The sequence below is a fragment of the Zootoca vivipara genome, chromosome 2 (genome assembly GCF_963506605.1).
Source record: "Zootoca vivipara chromosome 2, rZooViv1.1, whole genome shotgun sequence".
NCBI classification, from domain to species: Eukaryota; Metazoa; Chordata; class Lepidosauria; order Squamata; family Lacertidae; genus Zootoca; species Zootoca vivipara.
The window spans coordinates 121,942,142-121,961,620 of record NC_083277.1 but is presented as its reverse complement, the minus strand read 5'-3'; the positions used below and the strand labels follow the sequence as shown (position 1 = coordinate 121,961,620).

Sequence of the window (19,479 nt, the reverse complement as noted above, 5' to 3'; positions counted from 1 at the left end):
AGATTACTTAAAACGTATGCCGTTTCTAACTGGATTGGGTTGTTGTGTGTCTGTAGGTCCCTTCATCCCTGCCAATTTTCTTTGAGCCTGGGACCCTAAGAATGACCCCCCCTCCCATTTTTACATGTGTGATACATGCTCTGACAATCAAGTCTGCTTTCGTACAAGGCCTTTAGTTCTAGGCCACATCCAAAGACGCTCATGCATGCAAGTCTGTGGGGCTTCCCCAGAGCTGACTTCGCTGGCAGGGTGGACATCTCAAGTGAGCATGGGGTTTTGGATTGCAATCACGGTGTGCATCAAAGGGCTCATCTAGACTTCCTTTTGTGTTGTTTCTAGGCATGGGTCTGGGCATTAAAGCTCCATTTCCAAGGGGTTTCTTTTTGCCACATTGCTTTACCTGGAAAACCCATGTTTTACTGCTCAATCAGAGCAAACAGTGGCCGTGTTTTCTGCAGATTGCCATTTGCTCCTATTCAGCAATAAAACGCAGGTTTTCCTGGGGAAAGGGCCAAGACAAAAAAACCTAATTGGACACAGAGCTTTGAAGCACTGACCTGTACCTGGAAAATCCAATGCAAAAGGATCTCTGGATAAGCCCAAAGTACGACTTGCCAAGTTAAGACAGAGTACGTCATATTGGTCCCTTATACCAAACTGCATTGTCTTGCCTGACAAACTTCCTTTTACATCACCCTCCTCTCCTTCAGCTTGTTCGCTTCACTGCAGTGGAGTCCCCTCTCATTTTGATGTTCTTCCTCTTCCTCTCCAGGGTCTGACTACCAGATACTTTACATTGCTGACGACAACAAGATCCGCAGCATGTACCCCTTCAACCCCAACTCTGCCTATGAACCTGCCTTCCAAGGGGATGAAACTGTCCGCATTGCTGCCATGGATGTGTACGTCAAGGGCAACAAGATCTATTGGACCAACTGGCACACGGGGCGCATCTCCTGCCGTGAGCTGCCATCCTCGGCTGGCTCTAGTGCCTCCAATCGCAACCGGCGGCAGATAGATGGTGGCGTCACCCACCTCAATGTAAGTGGCAGGCTTTGCCCATGAGAAAACACGGCTTTGGGGTGGGGGCAAGTGGCACTGGAACTGAGGTTGGCCAAACTCTTGGTGCTCACCTTGCTTCCTGCAGATCTCAGGGTTGAAGATGCCACGGGGCATTGCCATTGACTGGGTGGCTGGGAACATTTACTGGACGGACTCAGGGCGTGACGTCATTGAAGTGGCACAGATGAAGGGTGAGAACCGCAAGACGCTCATCTCAGGCATGATTGACGAGCCGCATGCCATCGTGGTGGACCCGCTCCGAGGGTAAGACAAGACCCACCACAGTTTACTCTTGCAACTCTCTGTGCCCTTCCACACCTCACAGCATGGCTTACTCTTTACAGCACCATGTACTGGTCAGACTGGGGGAACCACCCTAAGATTGAGACAGCGGCAATGGACGGGACCCTGAGGGAGACGCTTGTACAAGACAACATCCAGTGGCCAACAGGTCAGTCTGGTCGGGGGTGTGTGTGTGTGTGAACCCTCACTCATGCTGAGCAGCCATGCCCAGAGCTGCCTCTTTTCTGTATCAACACACCACAGTTTCAGTGATAGCACTGGGCAAATTTCCCAACCGTGGGAACGTCAGAAGTTGCCTTGTGGCTGTTAGCTCATCTCCTTGCATTGTTTCTTGCAGGCATTCCCAAAGCTTTCTGGCACAGGAATCTCTTTCCCAGTTCTGCTTCCTTAGCCCTTAGCTGGACCTGATCCAGGGATTGCTAGCTAGGGATGACGGGAGTCATAGTCCAAAAACAGCTAGAGACCCAAGTTTGGGAGACCCTGTCTAGGGGAAGGGCTGCTTAGTCTTAGACTGATACACCACCAGAGAGATTAGGAGGGTTGGAAAGTATCACCTCCTCTGCTTGCCCTGGCCGGACATGTGAAGGCCAGCCTGGTGTGAGAGGGGGGGTTGAGGGCTGAACACCTTCCTAAGCAACAGGCTCCATATCCTTTGGGAATCCCACTTCATACTTTTGACATATATACGGTCCACAGGTCACCATTGATACATACATTGTTGTTGTTTGTCTGCAGGTCTGGCTGTTGATTACCATAACGAGCGCCTGTACTGGGCTGATGCCAAGCTCTCAGTGATTGGCAGCATCCGGCTCAATGGCACTGACCCAGTGGTGGCCATTGACAGCAAGAAAGGTAGGTGGTGGATGCAGGGGGAAGAAGCTTTGGGAAAGCCATGGTGTGGTGCTGGTCTCGGTGTGCTCAGTCCCTCCATAGCTCTTTCTCCACCTCTAGATCTGTGTTCTCAGTGCCCTTTTTTGCTTTTGGCAAAAAAATAAGGAAGACCAAAGGGGCAGCACAATGATCATGGTTAGTCCCCTTAACACAACCCAAGCAGCAGCTGTAGTGCTAGACCCACCATCCTCCCCCCTTCAGTCTCCTTCCACCTCTTCCTAGAGAGAGGCATCTTGGTCCCATTGTAGTACTGCAGCTGGTGTTGAAAGAATTATGGGCTCATTATTAAGAGAACCTGTGAATATTTTTATCTGCCATTCCCACAGGATTCTGAATCCCTTGCCTCTCCACAATGCAAAAAAAATGGGATGGTTGTTCTTTTCTAGCGTCTTCCACCTGTCCACCCCTCCACAGCTCACCTGGCTGAACTCAAGATCCTTCCAGTATCCTGAATTATGTATCCATTAGCAGAGCTGCACAGCCAGCTTCTAACACTGCTTCCACCCCCACCCCCCTTCTACCCCAGGGCTCAGCCACCCTTTCAGCATTGATATTTTTGAAGACTACATCTATGGTGTCACCTACATCAACAACCGCATCTTCAAGATTCACAAGTTTGGTAATGGGTCCGTCACCAACCTTACGGCTGGACTCAACCATGCCACCGATGTGGTGCTATACCACCAGTATAAACAGCCAGATGGTTAGTATTGCATGTTGGGGCATCAAGCCTTCATACAGCTTGGGTAGGTTGGAGGTGGGTGGGGCAAGTGTTGCACCAGGAAGCTCGTCGGTGCTGGGCTGTCCCACGAGGAAGCTGCCTCTGCAGCTCCCTCTTGCGCTGGAGCCCAGTGGAGGAGAAGCATGGCAATGCTACCACCCCCTCTCCTGCCCCCAGGTCAGGCGTGACCTGGGAGTGGAGCTCTGACATGGCAACACTGGGCCGTTATTGGAGCCCAGCAGAGGAGAGTTGTGGCAATGCTACCACCTCCTCTCTGCCGCTTCCAGCCCCCCCCCCCCCGACTAGACCTCTGCTTCATAGCAAAAGAGGGTAGGAAGTCATATTGATCTCATGCTAGGCCAACTTTGGAGACCCATAGTAGATCTGAGGTCAAAGAGATAATATGGAGATGTCCTTGTGAATCTGAATCTTACTTTTAGACGGGGAAGGAATAGAGATGGCTGCCCAGGCAGGTAGCAAAATCTGCTACCTTTCCAGCAATGGTTGGATTCCTGCTAGGAATCCAGTTGTATGGCTGGAAAGTGGACAACAGAACCGTTTGTTTTCTGCAATCTGCATTAATTTCTAGTTATAATGCTGTGCTCAGTAACATGATTTTGCCTGAATGGACACTCCTCAGTCCAACTTGATAAATCAATTAACACAGCAGACACAGCAGTTAGTTAAACTGGGGGCTCTTGGTGTTTGCAATTTGATGATAAGGGGACATGATGGCAAACTGATGGAGAAAATATGACAGGCGTAGGCAAACTCTGGCCCTCCAGATGTTTGGGACTACAAATCCCATCATCCCTGACCACTTGTCCTGTTAGCATCTAGAGGGCCGGAGTTTACCTTTTCCTGAAATATGGCCACAGTGGTCACTGAGCCAGGAGAGAGCAGGCTGGATAGCTGAGGGGCCATTCAGAAACCAGGTGAGGAAGAGGCAGTTCAGAGGCAGGAGAGTACAAGCTTGAACTATTGCCTCTCATAAGTTCTCTGTCAGACCATGTTTTGAGAAGCAGAGGCTGCCGTCCAGCAAGAGCCTCCGCTGAACTCTTCTTGCTTGGCATCTTTCCTCTCCAGTGACCAACCCCTGCGACAGGAAGAAATGTGAATGGCTCTGCCTTCTGAGTCCCAGTGGCCCTGTGTGCACCTGCCCCAATGGCAGGAGACTGGACAATGGTACATGTGTGCTCGTCCCCTCACCTACCATCTCACCTGTAGGTAAGTGCTTACACACACAGAACAAGGCACTTCCTGCCTTCCTCAACCATACTGCTTTTGCCCTCTGTTAAAATGCCTTCTGTTTTTAACCGCTGGCCCAGGAAGTGAAATCTGCACTTACCAGTAGTTCTTTTCAGTTGACTGTCCTCAGTTCCCAGTGCTGGCAGCACCTGTGACCCCGTGAGTCACCATTGGTTTGTGTTGAATATACTGGCCACGTTATGCCTTTGGCTGCCTCTGGGTTTGTATTTCGGAAGCTGAGCACACGTTTTTGTATGAGGAAGCTCCCTGGTCCAGTCCCTGGAATTTCCAGTTTAATAAAAGGATGGGTGGTGTGAAAGTCTTCTTCTCTTGAGACCCCAGGAAGCTGCTACCTGTAAGAGTAGACAATACTAGGCTAGATGAACTTTTTCTGCTCTCTGAAGATCACTCTTTATACAGGCACTGGCACAACTGCAACTCACTGTGTTGGGTTTTGTCTGAGTGGCTGCTGTTTGTTCTTCAGGAGAAGCAACCAGGAAAGGCAAAACATTGTTCCAATAGCTACATGGAAATCTGACTCTGTTCCTAGGGCAGCAATGAGTCCCTTTCCTGGTCCAGTTTTCACTCACATCCTTTTGTCTGGTTTGGAGAATAAGTGATGTTAAGTTAATAACCTTCCTGCTTGTGGACTCACTCCATGCGGCTTACACTCTGAAATTCCTGATGAAAACAAGAATAAAAACTTCAGGCACATAATTAAAATGAGCAAATAGGAATTACATCCTACAACCAAATCAGCAGCCACCAATCACTTTTTAAAAATGAAAAATAGAGGAAGGAGATTGAGACTGAAGAAGATCTGCTTGAGCAATGCATCCCTTTGAAGGTGACCCGGAAACTGCAATTAATCCAGAATGCGGCAGCTAGGCTGGTGACTGGGAGCGGCCGCCAAGACCACATAACACCGGTCCTAAGAGACCTACATTGGCTCCCAGTACGTTTCCGAGCACAATTCAAAGTGTTGGTGCTGACCTTGAAAGCCCTAAACGGCCTCGGTCCTGTATACCTGAAGGAGCGTCTCCACCCCCATTGTTCAGCCCGGACACTGAGATCCAGCGCCGAGGGCCTTCTGGCGGTTCCCTCACTGCGAGAAGCAAAGCTACAGGGAACCAGGCAGAGGGCCTTCTCGGTAGTGGCGCCCGCCCTGTGGAATGGCCTCCCATCAGAGGTCAAGGAGATAAACAACTACCTGACATTTAGAAAACACCTAAAGGCAGCCCTGTTTAGGGAAGTTTTTAATCTGTGATATTTTAATGTATTTTGGTATTTGTTGGAAGCCGCCCAGAGTGGCGGGGGAAACCCAGCCAGATGGGCGGGGTATAAATAAATAATAATAATAATAATAATAATAATAGGGACCACTACTGAAAAGGCTCTGCGCTGCTTGTGTACACACACCTTGCTGCAGGGCCTATCTTGCAGATATTGTAGGACATGAAATTCCCATTATACAAGGAAGTAAGCTGCCTTTCACCACATTATAGTATTTGTCCATCTACTATTGTCTGCTCTGCCTGGTGGTGGCTCTTCAGAGACAACAGAGAGAACTTTCACTTGATTCTAGTATCTGATCCTTTTAGTGGAAGATGCCAGGGGTTGACCCTGAAACCTTCTGCAAGCAATGCATGTGCCCTGCCACTGATCTGTTGTCCTTTCCTTGAACCAATTGCCATCTGCCCTCCCCACAACATGGGAGAGGTAAGCTGCTGTGAATTCCCTCACAGATTCTTGCTTAAATCCAGTGATTCATGCCTAGCCAGAGGTTGGCTTGCATCATTGAGAGGTAAATGCAGGAATTATTACTTGAGGGCTTGTACAGTAACCAAGGGATACAATGTAAAATTAATATGCATCCTGGGGCTATTCAGTTTGAAGCTGAAACAGACTCCCACCATATAAACACTCTTTATTTTATTTTATTTGTTTTTGCTTTTCATAGACAATACTTCCTCCCAAATCTATTGTCTCCTTTGGAGATGGGGGAGGAATAGACAAATTCCTCTAAACTTCATTATCAAGCTACATGAGCTATTCACTTGTGCTCTCCAAAACCCCATGCACACTGATGGCACTTGTCGGGAATAAATAACACTGAGCAAGTGATGTTAACTCTTTATTAGAAAAAAACCAAGGCCAGCTTAGGAGTGACAAGCCTAATGAGCACAGCAACTCTTTTTGATAGGTCTTGCCCTTATGAGGCAGTTTTAGAGCTAACAGTCCCCACCTTCCCACAGCTGACTAAATCTCCTCCTTCCCCAGGATCCTTTCCAAGCAATCTGAGACTGCCAGCACACCTCTCTCTGCTTCTCCCTCTTCATAGTTCTTCTGGTCCTGGGAAACCAGAGGAGGAGAGCTTGTTGCAGCAGGAGGGGGGGACCTAGCTTCTTCACCAGCCTGACCCATCTCTGCCTCTTGGCCTCCCTCCTCTCCTGCTTCCACCTCTGCATCTGGTTCTGGACTTCTTTCTGCTACAGACTCTCCCTACTCACTAAACCCTGTTGCCTCTCCAGCTTCTGACACCTCCTTCTCCCAGTTTTCTCCCTCTTCTCTGTCTAACCACTCATCGTCACCCCACCACCATTCCTCAGGCTTTGAGCCTTCGTCTCTTGGGGGGTTCCCCAGCTGGTGCCTCCCACTATTCCTCTGCATTCAGCCAGTCCATGACAGCACTAAGTAAACTATAAATAATAATGAGTATCTCACTCACTTTCTTGCCTGCTTTTCTTTTCTCCTCTCTTGTAGTTCCTGCCACCGACACCTGTGACCTGGTTTGCCTCAACGGTGGCAGCTGCTTCTTGAATGCCCGCAAGCAGCCCAAGTGCCGGTGCCAGCCGCGCTACATCGGGGACAAGTGCCAGCATGACCAGTGCTCTGACTACTGCCAGAATGGGGGCACCTGTGCTGCTTCCCCATCTGGTGAGTGAGGTGGGGTGCTGGGGGAAGGTTGGAGTTGGGGCAGCGGAGGAGACATGAGAACCAAGGAGATCCACTGCTTCAAGTGCTGAAGTTAAAATTCAGCATCTGATCATCTGGATGGACCTCTGCAAAGTTGTGTTAATCCGTTTGTGGTTTGAAACTTTTCAGCTCACTATTGTTTGTGGCCAAAAAAAGAAATTGATCTCTGATCCGAACTGAACTGGAGCTGAGGGCTCATGCCAGCAGCAGTTAAACAGCCGTGGGGAACCTGCAGACTGCAGCCTAATTGAGGCCCATATAAGGCCATTTCCCCTCAGCCAGGATCACCTACACCATACTTGTCAACTTTGGGGGAACTAAAACCGCAGTCATCATCTGAGGTCTTTCTTTGTGTATCTCTTGCACAAGTGCTCTAGTGGGTGGCAACACAAGGCCTTTTCTGCAGTGGCTCCCCATTTGTGGAAGGCTCATCTGCTGCCTTCATTACATATCTTTAGCCACCAGCTGAAAACATTTCTCTTCAACCAGGTGTATGGCTGCTTAACATTCTATGCCTTTAAAATGTGTCTGTGAGAGAGGGGCTATTACAGTGGTACCTCTGGTTAAGAACTTAATTCGTTCTGGAGGTTCGTTCTTAACCTGAAACTGTTCTTAACCCGAAGCACCACTTTAGCTAATGGGACCTCCCGCTGCCACCGCGCGATTTCTGTTCTAATCCTGTAGCAAAGTTCATAGCTGGGGTACTATTTCTGAGTTAGCGGAGTCTGTAACCTGAAGTGTTTGTAACCTGAAGCGTTTGTAACCTGAGGTACCACTGTAGTTTGTTCTGTTTTATTATGCATTTTGTGTTTTCATTTTGTATTATGTTATGAACTGCCCTGTGATCTTCAAGTGCAGGGTGGTATACAAATTTTAATAATAAATAATAATAATAATAATAATAATAATAATAATAATAGCAACAACAGCAACAGCATTACTGTACATGGCACAGTTGGGAGCCTTAGAATGTGCTGTCAATCGTTCTTTGCCTGTGCCTTTTAAATATGGTGCCAAATGCCAGCCTGCCAGGGAGACAGTTTTGCACTCAGGAGCTCCTGCTTGCATCCAGTACCTGCTGAAAGTGGCCAGGTGCAAACGCCGCTGGAATCAGAGCTCCCAATTTGAGCCGATCCCTCCCAAAAGTGTGACTCCAAGTGTCTTCCTTTGCAGCCACGGCTTAAAGCCAGAGGTGCAAGGGAAGAGCACACATGGAGCACACATGGAGAGCACTCCCAGTTCTTCACTTGAAGTTGAATCATGTGGTTGACAGGTGACCCTGCCCACTGGCCTGTGGGGGGTAGGCCAGATCCAGTTCCATAGATCCACACCTGCAGTAAAGTAAAAAATGGATCCCAGGGTAACAAAATAAAATTTCTGCTATCTAAAGATTCTTTGTAGATTTATTTGTTTGTTTTAGTAAAACATGTGTACTTATACTCTCCCCAAAGTTAAACAATAAAATTGAGGCCATGTTTTATTAAAAAATGCAGGATTATGTCCCAACAGGGGTGGGAAGGCATCTCCCAGGGATTCTTCAGCTGTGATACCTGCATTGCAGGGGGTTGTACTGGATGGCCCTTGGGGTTCCCTTCTAACTCTACAATTCTGTGATTCTATGAAATACAAGAGTAGTAAAATATTCTCTTATCTGCCATGTTCCTGGATCACCACTTCCCAGGAAGTACCATATACATTCAAGTGGCTGTTGGGTTTCCTCAAAGATCTTGTTATGCCGGGGGGGGGGGGAGAGATGTGGTCCTCCAGATGTCACTCGACTACAACTCCCATCATCCCTGACCCTTGGCCTTGCTGAATGGGGCTGATGGGACTTGAAGTTGCAACAACATATGCAGGGCAGGTGCCTTTTGTTGGCTGTAGCAGTCCATGCAGCCTTAAGTCAGTTATATGGACCCAGCCCTGCTAACAATAACCTGCATTCTACCCTCCTACCCCAGGGATGCCAACTTGCCGCTGCCCCAACGGCTTCACTGGCTCTCGGTGCAACAAGCAGCTGTGCACAGACTACTGCCTCAACAACGGCAGCTGCACCGTCAACCAGGGTAACCAGCCCAACTGCCGCTGCCTAAGTGATTTCATCGGTGACAAGTGCCAATACCGTAAGTGCCTGCCAGCTCCCAAGGCCACAGCAGCAAACTCCCCCCCCCACACACACACACACACTGGCCAAAGGAGGAAATGTCAGGGAGATCAGCCAGATTTTTTAGTTTCTTAGAATATAAATCACAAAAAACAAACAATACATCCAAGAGTAAAGTGAAAACCTATTTTCAGAACTACAAATTATTTAGTTTTTAAAAAATCGCCTTGGCAGTCAACACTGTTATAGATCAGAAAACTTGCCCATAATGTTTTCACTGCTAGAGCTTATAAAACAATCCTTTAAAACTTTTTTGCGTCAACCAGCAACCGCCTGATTTGAAATCACCTGATTGGCCTTCTAAAAAAGTTGCACAATGAATAGAGGAATCTTTTCCCGGGTGAAGTGCATGAACAGGGCAGTGAGAGGGGGAGTCTAGCACACAAGGTCTTCAATACAGCCTCGTCTGCATATGCCAAGACAATATTAAATAATTTACTGGTCACATATTCTGTGCGAGTCATTTGAAATCTTAGCTGAATAAACACATGTCTGACAGCAGGGGAAGCTTGTTAATTGCTGCAGATAAACATCCTATTTATTGTCTGATTTAATTTTAATATACCAAACTGAGGACATTGAATTCTTCATATATTCAGAAGTCCTTTGGGTATCTTCAGCAAAAATCAGATTGCAGGGGAATCACTGTGTCTTAATTTCCATCCAGTGTGACGTCTAATTCCCATGCCCTCCAGTGGGATGACTGTCAGAAAAGTACTTGAGAATTTGCCCCTTTTGTGATTTGTTTTTTTAAAAAATATTTTATTGTTAAATAAATGAACAAACGTTAAATAGACAGTGCAATGGAGATGAAGTTTATGAACACTGGGGTATGGTAGAATCTCTTCTCAGGACCTTGTTCAGGAACGAATCCTATGCCTCATGCTGCATCCTCTTTTCTGTACCCCTCAGGCCAGTGCTCAAACTTCTGTGAGAACAATGGTGTGTGCCAGCTGACTGCGGCTGGAGCTCGCCTGTGCCGCTGCCCACCATATTACTATGGTGACCGCTGCCAGCATAACAAGTGTGACCGCTGTCTCAAGGGCAACTGCTCCATCATCCAGCAGACTGGCAACGTCAGCTGCACGTAGGTGCCAAGAGTTGCTTGGGGGTTGGAGGAAGAGGAGGTCTGGGGTGGTCCTGAGAGATGGGGACCAGGGGTGCTTTGGGTCCCCTGCCCATTGGAGAAGCACCACACAGCGCAGGAGGCAGGGGAAACTGGACAGGCACCATGGACAACCCAGTGGCGAGGAACTAAGATAGGGTTTGGGGGAAAACAAGTTGGGCTGCTGTGACGTTGCAGGACACATTTGTGTGGCTTTTATGTGTGCGTACAGCTGCCTCGTATCCAAAGTATCCCAAAGTATCCCTGGCTGTTAAGTAGTGAGGGGTCTCCTAGATCAGTTTCTGTGGTTGGTGTGTTAGGGGTTGGGACAGGATCCCACAAGCAAAACTTTAAAATATGGGAGCAGGGGTGGTAAGTTGAGGTACACACAGAGATCGTGCTGGAGAGAAGGCCTGTTTCAGCAACGGTGATGGGGGGTTGACGCTCCTATGGCAGGAAGTGCTAGGAATAGATGTGCTACGGTAGTAAGGTTGGACTTGTAACTGGTTGTGTTTTACTCTTTGGGCAGTAGCAGAGGGAGGGGGAGTTTCTGCCACATTGACCGCATCTCCCTTCTACGTTGCAGCTGCCCTGATGGCAGGATAGCCCCCAGTTGCTTGACTTGCAACAACTACTGCTACAATGGGGGCACTTGCACCATGAATGCTGAAACTTCGATGCCCGAGTGCCAGTGAGTTTGGAGGGAAACTGGGATGAAGGGAAGGGGGGGCGCATGCCTGCTTACTTTCAGTGAGACAAGTCTTCACTCAGCTTCCTATCCTGTGCTCTCCTAACTCACAAATTCCAAGACCACCTCCATACTAAGACAGGCATGCTCCTAAATAACCTGTTTCCTTGAATTGCTGTTTCCTTGAATTGCGTAGTTTTCCTGCTGTCCATCTCATGTGACCTGCCTGCCGTTCCCCCTGTTTTGCCCCATAGGGAAAAGGGCCAGAGCTCAATGGTAGAGCATTTGGCTTGCATGTCGAAGGTCCCAGGTTCAGCCCCTGGCATCTCCGGATAGAACTGGGAGAAACCTCTTTCTGAAGCTCTGGAGAGCCACTACCAATCTGTGTGGACAATACTGAGTTAGATGGACCCAGCTCAGTATAAGACAGCTTCCTGTGTTCCTTCCAATATGGGCTGTGCATGAGAAATACTCCTGCATGCTGGATTATGGCCCTCTGCTGAAGTCATACTGGCTTCCCTGTATCTCATGAGTTCAGTCAGCTACTCCAGTGTTCTCCTCAGCAAAATCAGCCCCCACTTCTCTCTCTCTCTCTCTCCTCTCACCACCTTTTCAGCATATTCCTTGCCCAAGGAAGTTCTTGCTTGTGTTCAGCCCACAGCCGCAAACACCCACATGCCTTTTGCTTTTCAGGTGCACATTGGAGATGACAGGGGAGCGCTGTGAGAGATCTGCAAGCAACGAGCAGCAGAGCAACCGTATGTAGAGTGGGGACTCAAGGGCAGCAGCTGTAGGGATTGATGGGGGGCATGCGAGTGTGTCAGGTGGATGGGGGCTGCAGCTGGAGAGAGTCAGGGAACACCTGTTCATGCAGGGGTGGTGCCTTTTCCACACCAGCCAGAGGGACATGGCCCATGGCATTCTGGTACTTGTGGCAGTATATTCAAATGGTTATTCCCTTCCTCACACAGGGGAACAATCCACTCGGAGGCTCCCCTGCATGTCTTGTTTAAATGAATTTCATAAGAGGAATCCTGCCAGATTCAGCAGGACACAAGCACAGTTCATGATCCCTGCAACTCTGCCTTTTAGGCTGGAGGCAACAAGGAGACACCTTGACTAGAAACCACTGATAGACTTGCCCTCTGTGAAAGGAAGCACATGGTTGTGTTCTCATTCAGCTGTTTGTGCAGATTGTGTCCTGTGGGTCAGCTCTGTCTCCCTGCCACTCTGCTGCCCTCAGTGGCACATGAAATCTGTCTCCTGGCATGTCCACCTTGTGAGAAATGTGCCCATTTATTAAATTATTTGCAGGGGGGGGTGCAGTAGGCACAGGAGCTTTTTAGGTCCAGATTCCACAAACGTTTGTAAGTGTAGATTGTCAAGGCGAAAAATGCTTGGCCTACACATAAACATCCCAGAAATGCTGCAAGACAGAAAACTTTTTTACCTGTTGGAAATTCATGGATAGGCTTACATTCTATCAGATTATCAAGCGAAATGTCTTCACAAAGATAGAGAGATGTCTTTAGTGTATTGCCTAGCTTAGAGTTGTGTTGGTGGAGAGTTTTCCAGATTGCACCTTTTTCTCTTCCCTGTACATTACTAGTGAATGCTTTCCATTCACCTGCACGGAAATTATTTATACCTTAACCTTTCCTCCAAGGAGCTCAGAGTGACAGATATGGGATTTTCTCACCCCAGCCCCATTTTATCCTCACAAGCTACCCCATCTTAGGCTGGGAGATGGTATTAACCAGCCAGAGGTAAACTGAGTGGGGATTTGAACTTGGGTCTCTCCTATGCTAGCCTGATAAGCTAATCGATGCACCACACTGGTCCCCGTTTGAATCTAGAGGGAAATGAGATGCCTTTGCTTCTTGGTTATTTGAATACATCTGTATCCATCTTGCCCAGAAATGGAAATATATATGTAGACATAAGGGACAGGCTGTGCATATTTAGTGTTGATGAGAGCTAGATCTTTGCTCCGTCTTGGGGTGTGGCAGGCTACAAAGGGATGGTTCGTAGTCAGTGACCAGTGTTTCCCCACCTCCTATAGGAACTGTGTCCATCATCATCCCAATCCTCCTCCTGCTGCTGGTGATACTGGTGGCAGGAGCTGTCGTCTGGTACAAGAAACGGATTAAAGGGTAAGCAAAGCACTGAGAAACGGTGACTGTGGGTGGTGTTTGAGCATGTTGCATATCTACTGCCATGGAGATGCGGGAGCTTTTAGGTTCTGTGTTGCATAATAAACTAAGCCAGACTTCCTCTTGCACAAACACAAAACCTCCTCTTGCCCCCCCCCATCCCATGATATAACCATCTATGAACAGGGAATGAATCTTGATTGTGTCCATGCTTCAACCTGCTGCAATTCTGCTTCTCATTGCTGAGGCCACATTCGCCTTGGGTCATTTGTACATCCGCCTCATGTCATGGAATATTTAGAGACTTGGTGGCATATCTGGGTTTTCTGTGGGGGAGGTGTGTGGATGAAGGTGCCCCGCCTGCTGCCACCTTGGATCTTTTTTGATCTCTTGCCCACCTGCAGGAACTCTCATGGTTCCCAATAACACACTAAAGGGTCACACCCATAAGAGGTGAAACACATGTTCAGCTCAGCACACAGATCATCAGGTCTGCTGCAGTTCAAAGGAAACACATGGTGGGATACTCAAAAGTTTGGGCTAGTAGAAGCAGACCAGCTCTGCCCATGTACAGTGGCCATGATGGCCAAGATGGAAGTAAAGAAGAGACCAATTTGCACCTGTTTTCAGCATAGACTCTGCCAGTGAACTACATGCTAAAATCTAGTTCCATTCATTCAGGGATGGATGCAGAATGCTGCTCATCAGCCTCCCATTCGAATCCCTTCATACCTTGGTACCTTACCCTGAGTCAGACCTTTGGCCCATGAAACCAAGTACTGTCTACCTGGATTGACAGTGACACTCCCATTACTCACAGATACGACAGTTGATGTCATAATCCTTTCTGCTGAGGGCAGGGCTACACCATTACAAAGGAAGCCTGGGGTTCCAACATGCTCTGGTTTCATTGTAACATAAAGTGGGGTAGGGAAGGGTGCTTAACTTCCCTCTGCTGCTAGTTCATTCCTGCAAATGCACTCACTTTTTAAATATACTTGGAGGGGTGTATTTGCATAGAGTAATCAGTAGATGCAGAAGACATTAGGCACCCCGCCCTCCTGCCAATGATTTCTTGCAAGTGCCCCCCCCTTCGTTAGCATTTGTACAACATTGGCATTTGCTGAGAACAGTGCCCTGAATGTCTAATCACTGCTGCTGCTCCCCACTCTGAACAGCATGATGCTGCGATAAGCCCATCTTGACCTCCCCTTCTTCATCCCTGCTCTTCCTCATCCCCAGGGCCAAAGGCTTCCAACACCAGCGCATGACCAACGGTGCCATGAACGTGGAGATTGGCAACCCCACCTATAAGATGTACGAAGGGGACCCCGACGCAGATGATGTGGGGGAGCTGCTAGATGCTGACTTCGCCCTCGACCCCGACAAGGTTTGGAAGAGGGAGTGGGCAAAGGCTGCTTGAGGTTGCTTTGGAGAAATGACTCCCAAGTCCTCTGGAGGTGGAGAAGGGAAAAGGAGTGAACAGAGGCACCTGGCAGGGGCCTGGAAGGCAAATGTGGCAGGGTGCACAGAGGGAATAACAGAATGGAAAAAAATAGAGCCCAATATAAGGCCGGGTCAGAATCAGAGGGTCCTGGGGACCCTTTGCTTTGAGGGTGCTGAGCCTTTTTGAGGCCAAGGCCCCAAGGAGACACATCCTTCACAAACCCCAGGGAAGCTGTTTTAAATCCTGGCATGTATCTAGTTCTGTCCCCACAATTTAGGCAGCCAGCAACAGGCTTGCAAGTCCTGCAAAATTATAAATAGGTAATGTTTGTCTGATTCCACAAAAGCAAACAATAAACACTGCTCTCAGAAGATGCTTGGATTTGAGGTGGTGTCACTGAGGAGTGCCTCTACATGTGTTTTCTTCACAACTTAAACGTGGTGCTTATACAAGGCCAAGTAACTGATGAAACTCTTTGGCACTAAAGACCAGTGCTAGTTGGAAAGCTTCATGGTTAAGAGATCACAAGCGCGTGTTCCCCTTCCCTCTCTGGAGCAAATTCCTTCCTCCTTGCCCTCTTAACTAAGGATAGGTTGAAGTACTAGTTGAGGCATCCAGACTTAGTTTTAGGGGGTGGGGCAAAAATGCCCCCTGAAGATTGTATTCGTCTTTGCCAGGGGGTGGGCAAATTTTAAGAATCTTCAGGGGTGGTGGTTTTACCTTTAAGTATGAAGAAACCAAGGACCTTTTTAGTAATCACCAGCATCTTTTACCAAAAAGAAAGCACCTTGCCATCACTTGGTGCAGCGGCTTAGTTACTCTGCTTGGCTCCTTGGACAAGAATGCTCCTAGGAGTAACATTTCGCCTGGTAGTTTTTGGGGCAACTGTATTCTCCAATATGTCATGGATGCAATAATAGTGCATTAGTTGTGGGTTTGTATTAAACCACCCACATTCTAGGGTCACAGTTAACAAAGTCTGAAAGCAAGACTCACCACCTTCTCTCAATACATGGCTGCTGTTTGCTGTTGCCACACCTTGGTGGGATATTATGGAATGGTGATCCCTGAGGGGGGGTTGGGGGTATAGGAAAAGGGACTGGGGGAAATCTCCTGAGAAGCCAACTCTGCCCTCTTCCCCAGAAGTCTCTCACACCCTCTTTTTTCCTCCTTTTCCTCCAGCCCACAAACTTCACAAACCCAGTGTATGCCACACTCTACATGGGAGCCCACAACAGCCGCAACTCACTAGCCAGCACAGATGAAAAGCGGGAGCTGCTGTCAAGAGGCGCAGATGATGATCTTGGCAACCCCTTGGCATAGGGCCTGGGGGAATGGGCCACCAGCCCAGACAGGCCAGGCGGAAAGAGACAAGATGGCTTGGGGAGGGTGGGGGTGGGGAGCAAGAGATACTGTATAAATGTACAAATGAAGGATTATTACTTTTATATGTGAGCAGTATTATTACCTGTATATTCCCTTTCATCTACCAGCCGCTGAATCTCTGTCACTGGACTTTGGGATGGATGGAGTTAAAGCAACATTGGGAGGTGGTCGAGAAACCAAAAAGACCCTCATTTGGGTTGAAGGGCTCCATGGTCTTATCTGGCTGCATCCTTTTTCTTCACCACACAGACCAACTCACCTTTGCTTCCTTGTGCAGGTAGCTTGAGGTTGGCAGCCTTTCAGAAACTTGTATAAATGTTACACCTTTTTTGGGATGCCATTGATGAGCAAATGGAAGGTGCAACTGAAGGCAATTGAAGGAGTGTCAGGAAAATAAGGGGTTGGCAGATCTTGGGGGTGAGGGGAGAATACTGCTTCTTCCCTCTTTTCCCCAGAAAAACTTACTGACTTGATAGAATGTGGACCACAATGATAATACCAGTCTGACAATAGCTTAATGAACACTTTGTTATACTAAAGGTACCCTTGCTGTGAACACCAGTGGTTCTTAAAATTTAATGCATTGGGGTGTATGGTTTTGGTTTTGTTCTTTTTGGGCTGCCACTTCTTCTTACGTTGCAGCCCCCATCCCACATGTCTACATTCAGATCTAGCTTGGAATTACAGAAATTTGTGGTAGGGAGGTTCAGTCACTCACCCATCTCCAAGGAATTTCACTCATCTTATTGAAACACTTTTGGCTTCCTTCAGAGCTCCTCGGATGCTTAGACTGGAAAAGGGAATCCTCTCATTCATTTCAAATTTTGCACTGGGTGAAATCCAACAGTTCTCTTTGGATGCTTGAAGCCCCTGTAGAAACTTCACCAATCTTACTCAAGTTCTACAGAAATTCTAGGAAAGAGTCAGTGAATAGTAATGCATTTAAAGTGGCAAACTTTTCAATAGTGTGTGCAAACCTGGTGATGCGCCTTCGCCGTTTCCCACTGTGCATTCAGTAGTTGTAACAAACTGCAGGAGGCAGTGCAAGACAGGAGTGCCTGGCGTGCTATGTGGTCCATGGGGTCACGAAGAGTCGGACATGACTAAACGACTAAACAACAACAACAACAACAAAGTGCCAAAGCAGCTAAAATCTTAATTTGGCATTTGTCACACTGCTTTTAAAAAGGCCTGCATTATTTCCAGCATGAGCTCACGGACCATCTAAAGGTGCATCTGTGGGCCACAGTTTTAAGAACCACTGGTGCAGATGCCACATCCATCAAGCATAGCCACCTTTCCCCAGCAGCCTTCAGAAATCCCACCAATAACAGCCCTTTCTGTTACTGCACCCAGCTAACTCCTTAACCCCCCCCATAAATTTCTAATCTACTTATAATCCACCAAACCCTCCCTCACTCCCTGCCCCTTCACACTAATCATATTTCTGATAGCATTTTATTTCCTGGAATCATTTTTATTCCATATTATTTTGACTATATTCCACTTTATTTTAGCATCTGTGCCTGAGACTAATCAAGAGTTCACAGCAGTCTCTCCTGCCCCCCCCTTTCCTGCCCCCTCCACCCCTCCCTCCATTGCTGCAACTTCTGCCATCCTGTTCTGGAAAGAGGTTCGACACGGTTTCAACTTTGGTTTCTCTCCAACATGCTTTTTTTAAAAGATGAAAACAGATCAAAAAAACAAATAAGATGAACTAGCTTTTATATTAGAAATTACACGCATGTGGGGGGAGGGAAGGAGGTCTCCTCAGCCTTTTTTGTGGGAGGGGGGAGCCAAATGTTTTAATAATTTTTGCCGGATTACTTTACAACTAAAAAAAACAAAAAACAAAAAAAACAAAAAACCCAGATATTGTTATAAATAAAATTTAAAAAAAACTTAACTGTGTTTTTGTTTTGTTTTTTGGCCATTGCTTCTTTACTTTGGGTTAAGATTTTTTCCTAGGGAAGCTGTGCACTACGAATGAGGAACACTGTGATGTTCAAGCTGAACCGAACTGTGTGCTTCCCGGTGCAGGAAGAGACTTTGTAAGCTTTGTGTTTGTAAACTGGCCCAGAGACTCTTTACCACTGTCTGGTCGCAGGCTTTCATTTCTGCCTTTCTTGATAGCAGGCAGGTGATGGGCTAGGTAAACGGATTGGCCTGAGCAATGCGGAGGGTGCTGTGACCCTCTAGATCAGAGCTTTCCAAACTTTTCATGTTGGTGACATGCTTTTTAGGCATGCATTATTCGCAACACAGTAACTCAGTTTTACTAGCAAACCAGAGGTTAAACTAAACCCTTTCCAGCCTTGGAAGGAGCGCGGGGAACATTTGCATGACACACCTACACACTAATGTGTCGTAACACACTGTTTGGAAAGCTTTGCTCTAGATGTTGATGCACTCCCAACTCCCTGTCAGCCACAGCTAGCATGGCCCTGTGCTGCTTAAACCTCTTCCTGTGGGCCAAATGTTCAGAATTAAATTTGCTCACACCACACCTACTTTTTATTGATAAGAAATCTATTGGTACAGTTGTCATATTTTGAAGAGCAAAAAAGAGAACACATTTGCCAACTTCTACTTTTAACTACGGATCGGACTTTTAACCCAAAATATGGCAACCCTTGTATGTGTATTTGTGTGTTAAACCACAGAGCCTGAGGCTTGCCGATCAGAAGGTCGGCGGTTCGAATCCCCGCAACGGGGTGAGCTCCCGTTGTTCGGTCCCAGCTCCTGCCAACCTAGCAGTTCGAAAGCACATCAAAGTGCAAGTAGATAAATAGGTATCGCTACAGCGGGAAGGTAAACGGCGTTTCCATGTGCTGCTCTGGTTCGCCAGAAGCAGCTTTGTCATGCTGGCCACATGACCTGGAAGCTGTACGCCAGCTCCCTCGGCCAATAGAGCGCCGCAACCCCAGAGTCAGACACAACTAGACCTAATTGTCAGGGGTCCCTTTACCTTTACCTTTATGCAGTCATATAAGAGAGGGGGGAGGGGAGGGATACATGGGTGTAGAAGAATAGAATGAGAGGATAGATGAAGATTAAAAGGAAAGGGGAGCCTCTTCTCTGCAAAGGCTGCAGTAGCAGCAGCTCACTACAAGGGAGAGGCTCTCACACTGCACCCCCCCACCATTCCTCTGGGCCTCCGGGTTCCATTGGGCTGCTGGTTGGGTCGGTCTCCGTTCCGGGGCAAGAGACGCGCAGGGAGGTGCATTTCTCTGCAACCTCTCTGGTTTCCCTCACTCCCATTGGGCTCTACTCTGCCAACAGCAGTGGCTGCAGCAGCAGCGACAGCGATGACATTGGTGGCACAAGGACTAGCCAGA

The 19,479-nt window shown here is 47.8% G+C and overlaps 1 protein-coding gene across 6 annotated transcripts in view; it reads left to right on the top strand.

Annotated features, from left to right (window-relative positions):
- Positions 1 to 17,434, top strand: part of LRP1 (LDL receptor related protein 1) — a 335,312-nt gene extending 317,878 nt beyond the window's left edge. For all 6 annotated transcript variants that reach the window (XM_060272179.1, XM_060272176.1, XM_060272175.1 and 3 more), the window contains 14 exons: positions 773 to 1,041; positions 1,148 to 1,326; positions 1,407 to 1,513; positions 2,101 to 2,217; positions 2,783 to 2,959; positions 4,064 to 4,204; positions 6,989 to 7,162; positions 9,160 to 9,321; positions 10,275 to 10,449; positions 11,054 to 11,158; positions 11,849 to 11,913; positions 13,218 to 13,308; positions 14,551 to 14,698; positions 15,938 to 17,434. In XM_060272179.1, the coding sequence (XP_060128162.1) occupies positions 773 to 1,041; positions 1,148 to 1,326; positions 1,407 to 1,513; positions 2,101 to 2,217; positions 2,783 to 2,959; positions 4,064 to 4,204; positions 6,989 to 7,162; positions 9,160 to 9,321; positions 10,275 to 10,449; positions 11,054 to 11,158; positions 11,849 to 11,913; positions 13,218 to 13,308; positions 14,551 to 14,698; positions 15,938 to 16,078 (2,051 nt within the window). In that variant the 3' untranslated portion in view covers positions 16,079 to 17,434. The remainder of the gene's footprint in view (positions 1 to 772; positions 1,042 to 1,147; positions 1,327 to 1,406; positions 1,514 to 2,100; positions 2,218 to 2,782; positions 2,960 to 4,063; positions 4,205 to 6,988; positions 7,163 to 9,159; positions 9,322 to 10,274; positions 10,450 to 11,053; positions 11,159 to 11,848; positions 11,914 to 13,217; positions 13,309 to 14,550; positions 14,699 to 15,937) is intronic.
- Positions 17,435 to 19,479: the final 2,045 nt, after the last annotated feature.